The 4,870-nt window shown below is 44.4% G+C and overlaps 1 protein-coding gene across 1 annotated transcript; it reads left to right on the forward strand.

Annotated features, from left to right (window-relative positions):
* Positions 1 to 1,897, forward strand: LOC119378463 (uncharacterized; the record flags this gene model as incomplete). The annotated part of the gene is made up of 4 exons (XM_037647593.2): positions 1 to 8; positions 67 to 217; positions 496 to 564; positions 1,766 to 1,897. Coding segments are annotated over exons 1-4 (360 nt in total), but the record flags the coding sequence as incomplete, so codon positions are not given.
* Between the last annotated feature and the right edge of the window lie 2,973 nt (positions 1,898 to 4,870).

Genomic DNA, 4,870 nt, shown 5'->3' on the forward strand with positions numbered 1-4,870 from the left:
ATGAACAGGTGAGGTAGTATGTTTCAAATGTTAAGTGTATTTTATTAATAAACTGTTTTGTCACAGGAAACTTTCAAACGACGCTTGTGGTGCAGCGGCCTCCAGCATGGCATCTGCTGCGGTCAGTCGCAATACTTCAGAACTGCAAGCAACCAATGATGGGCCACAGCATGCCATCCCGATGATTTCCCACGACACATTGCTAAATGATGAAGAGGTACACACACATACCTATATTATATGTGTATGTATATGTATGACCAAACTGTTTACACCAAAGGGGTTGTTCGGACTAGTGAGTAATCTGCAATGGCATCACACAGACATGGCAGCACTTGTGCCTGTTGTGTCTCCATGTGTGGTGTCGTTGTAGATCTTGCACTAAAAAATCGAACAAGGCTTTGCCACAAATTAGGGTGGTGCTGATCTCTGTCTAGTTCCCTTTTCTCTTGGTTTCATTGTTTTTGTCTTTCTTTTTTTTTATTTTTTTTGCAGCTTTCCATGTCTGATGATGATGGTTCAGAGCAACATGATCCTGGAGAGCTGGCTTCAGAAGATGACATGGTAGGTCCATCAGAAATTGCAAAATTTACACAAACATGGTTGACGTCATTAACTGTTAGGGGCCCAGTTAACATGTTTGGGCATTGCAAATACTGAAGCTCAGTGTAGCTAAACATTTATTTTTGCTAGCTATTAAATGTCTGCCGTAAATCCCACCAGTTGCTTTTGAGAACAAGCACTAAGTAATGTAATCAAAATTGTACAAGGCACGAGAACTTCCTGAAAGGTACTGCATCTCTTATTACTTGCTTTAGGACATAGGGGCTGCTTGGTTATAGCAGTGTAGCCTCTGGTTGCTGATTGCAGAGTGTATTTGCAGGCTATTTTTAATTTTCAGAAACCTCATTCACATTGCCTCTTAACCGATTTCAAATTTTGAATCGCATGCTGCAAAAATTTTTAGAATCAGTTGAGTAAGTGCGGAGTTGAAGTTATTTGTCGTATGCTTCAAGCGCTTTCTCTCTCCTTTCGTGCCAGCAAGCACACTGAAAGCTACGGAGGGAGGGGAATGACAGGGGGCAAAAAGATGCGACCCTTCGTCAGCATGGGTCATGACCTTGAGCACCTTCTTTTCTTGTTTTTCTTCGAACACGCGGCTAATTTCAGCATGATCGCGAGTGCGCTTGGGGGTACGTGGCAGCATCCCGCAGCGGCCCACAGTAACTATGCAGCAAATCAGCCAATCGCTGTGGATGTGGGTATATGGTGCCAAAATTTGGGTATATGGCATCAGTTGTAGAGAGAAGGGGGATCAATTTCTAGCTGACTGAGAATTAATGTAAATTCTAGACCATGTGCCGCACTATAATGTTTGTCTCGGTAGCCTGGACTACTGATCGGCAGCATTTTCTGATTATACTAAAATAAGCGTTGCAGGGCCCCTTTTAAAGCTGAAAACTAAGCACAGCAACTGTTTTCCATTTAGAATAAACGCTTTAGCACAAGTTTACTGCTTCATGCTTGTCAAATTTTTCTTTAGTAACATATTGATTTGGTTGGTCCATACAGTAGGTTACAAAATCATTTATTTAATATTACCCTGCTTAGTGTTCAGTTAAGACATACCTAATAGCTCTGGCTTTCTGGCTCCTTTTGGGGTCTTAATTTATTGTCCTGCTTTATAGTCTAACTTCGACCGTAAATGTTGATGGCTGGGCACCTGCTCCATTTTTAGTGACTATTTCTTTTCTCCTTTCCGCAGCAAATGCCTAACAGTCCCACAGCGCCTGGTCATGGTGGCAAGTCGCTTTTTGGAGAGTTATTTACCGATGTTGTGACTGAAAGAGTGGTTCTGTCTAGAGGCGATATTCTCCTCATGGTGCTGAAGCCCGCTGTCAAAAATAATTCATCATTTGCAGGGCTGACCAGCATCTTAGACCTTATCAACAGAATTTTCGAACGACCCAATATTGCCTCATTCACGTTACCAGCTCTCCAAACTTTTGAGCAAAACAGGCACAACAATGACATATTATTGTTTTTGCCCCAAATGCTTCACACACATAGAAAATGCTGAAACAAATGCCTCTTTTCACTGCACAAAGTGCGGACACAAAACTAGTGTTCTAGTTTATCTGATATGCCTTTTTTGTGACTCTTGATGTGGAATCGCGAGTTGCAAAGATTGTTGAAGACTGTACACTTCTTGACTTAACAAAGCCACTTAACCATGATGGCTCATGGGTGATCTGTATGATGGCGAAATGTACCGCAATTTTGCAGCTGCAACACAGCAGTGTGGTCCCAGAATCAGCTTCACATTAAATGCTGATGGCACACCGCTTTTCAAGTCAAGTGGCACGTCCATTTGGCCTATTCAGCTAATTTTAAATGAGGTTCCGGCTGAGCAGAGGATGTCAAAACTTGTGCTTGCAGCATTGTGTTCTGGAAGGAGAAGCCACACATGGAGCTTTTTCAGAGCACATTTGTTAAGCAAATGAGCCAGCTTAGCGAAAGTGGCTTTGTCTTGGAGCAAAAGGGGCAAATTCAGACATTTAAAGCTTATTGCATTTGTTGTGCGGTGACTCGGTTGCCAGGGCACCTATGCAAGGTGTCACTCAATTTAATGGTTATTTTGGGTGTAACTGGGTTTACAGAAAGGTGAACGAGCTGGTGGTTCAACAAAGTACCCTGTTCAGCCAGTAACCCCACTGAGCGTACAGAGAGCCAGATGGTTGAAGAACATGACAACTGCAGTTTAGGCAAGGAGTGACGTTCATGGGTAAAAACGGCATCTCCATTGATCAGCCTGGCCTTATTTTCACATTGTAGCAGGATTTGTTCCTGATACATGCATTGTATTTTACTTGGAGTAGGACGACAATTCTTAGATTTATGGTTTGAGTCTTCTGGTTGTGCTTACTCTCTTAGCCGCAAGCAACACACAATCGATGAGAGGCTTATGGCTATCAGGCCACCAAAGGATGTGAAAGATTGCCAAGACCAACGAAGGAGCGGAAATGGTGGAAGGCGAAAGAGCTGGAAATTGGATATTGTACTACAGCATTCCAGTACTTGATGGCATTCTTGACAGAAGATACCTTCAGCACTGGGCATGCATGGTTGAAGCTTTGCATATTATGCTGCAGTGCAGTATAAAACTTCTGAGCTGACTAGAGCTGAGAAACTCTGTTAGAATTTCATGTGCGTTCAGAAATGCATTTGGAAGCTTTTATGACGTATAATATGCACCAGTTGACGCATATTGTAAAGAGTATTCGTGACTGGGGACCCCTGTGGGCACACTCTGCGTTTCCATTTGAATCGGGAAATGGGAGCCTCAAGGAAGCTATCAAGCTGCAAATGGGATTCCCCATCAGCTGTGCAGAGTTCTGCAAATTGAAAATACTGTGATGGAACGCAGGATCTGCTGTCGCCCTAGCGTGGTGCAGTACTGCAATTCTTTGATGCCAAAGTCACACACAAAAGCAAAAGCAGCAGTGATGGCACCCGTTTCTTTGGAAGTGGTATTCCTATTCCACCAGCCTGTTCATTGCCTGAGCAAGAAATCCCACCACCTTCTGTACAGTACAGAAGAATGATGGTAAAATGGTTCAATCCTGACAGACTGCTCATACGCGTCAAAGAAGAAGACTAATAGTTCAGTTATTCAACTCTTGGATGGGTCATTTGCCATTATTGAAAAGATCATTTTGAGTGGTGATAACACATCCATATGTGTCCGGAAACTTCGGTGCCGACCAGTAAATTATGACTTGGTGACTGTAAACCATGTGCAAAAAGTGCTATTCAAAGAGTCGCCGGCAGTAATTATTCAGCCTCTAGAAATAAAAGTGTTAGTGTATTAATCAATTTGGAAAATGTTCATACGTATGTGCACCTCCCAGCACCCTTTCTCTGTAGTCTTCTTGTTCGACAGTTCTATGTTCCCTAGATGCTCCTGACACAGGTCTGATAGTAGAATGGCCTAGAAAGTATGCACATAATTTTAAATAAGTAAACAAATGCAAAATTAAACCGTAACCCGACTGAGCAGCACTCCTTCGTGTGCACTGGGTGGGAGGGCGTGTGAAACATGCAGTCAGTCCTGTACGGAGGACAAAAAAAAAATTACACCATCTCCCGCTAAAGGGGACCATGAGGCGATGCGAAGCCAGAGCACTTGCATGATCGCGTTCCGTTGGCATTCATTGGGCATGTTACCGACCTTGGATCGTTATTAACGTTGTAGGCGAAGGTGAAACGGTTAACGAATGTCATATTGAGCACCGTCTAGTACTTGAGGTATGCACTTTGCTTTGATGAGGATGGCTTTGTGGTCGCTGAAGTGAACCGTGAGGGGATCTTGGTGCAGTGGGTGGATCTTGAAATTGGTGAAGACATGATCATGCATGTGCCATGAATGGTAGTTCGCTCCTTCGCTTCTCAGTTGTCTGAGTGGACGCAATTGGCTGATGCTGACGCGTGCTTGCGTCAGCCCACTCACTGATGGGACTGTTGCTTCCATCATGCTTCATCGGAAGCACAAGGAGTCAAGCGGAGTCAACCAAAGCAAGCGCTGCGCTGAACACGCGCTGCGCTCTAACCGCTTAGAGGAGGAGAGTAGAGCATGCACCGTGAAAGCAGAAGCGAAAACGCAGAAGCGCAGCAGGGTGCTGGTAGAGAAGTGGAGAGAGTAACGCGCAGCTGTCGGAGAGAGGGAAGGAGGAGAGGTGCGCATGCATAGTGTGAGTGCAGATACCACGGCGCGTGCGGATCACCACGCCACGTTACATACCCTGAGCAAGAGATGCGTGCATTTAAATGGTGAAGAGCTGGCAGATGCTGCCGATTTATGGGCCTTCAG

This window comes from Rhipicephalus sanguineus, unplaced genomic scaffold, assembly GCF_013339695.2.
Source record: "Rhipicephalus sanguineus isolate Rsan-2018 unplaced genomic scaffold, BIME_Rsan_1.4 Seq8393, whole genome shotgun sequence".
Classification (NCBI taxonomy): Eukaryota; Metazoa; Arthropoda; class Arachnida; order Ixodida; family Ixodidae; genus Rhipicephalus; species Rhipicephalus sanguineus.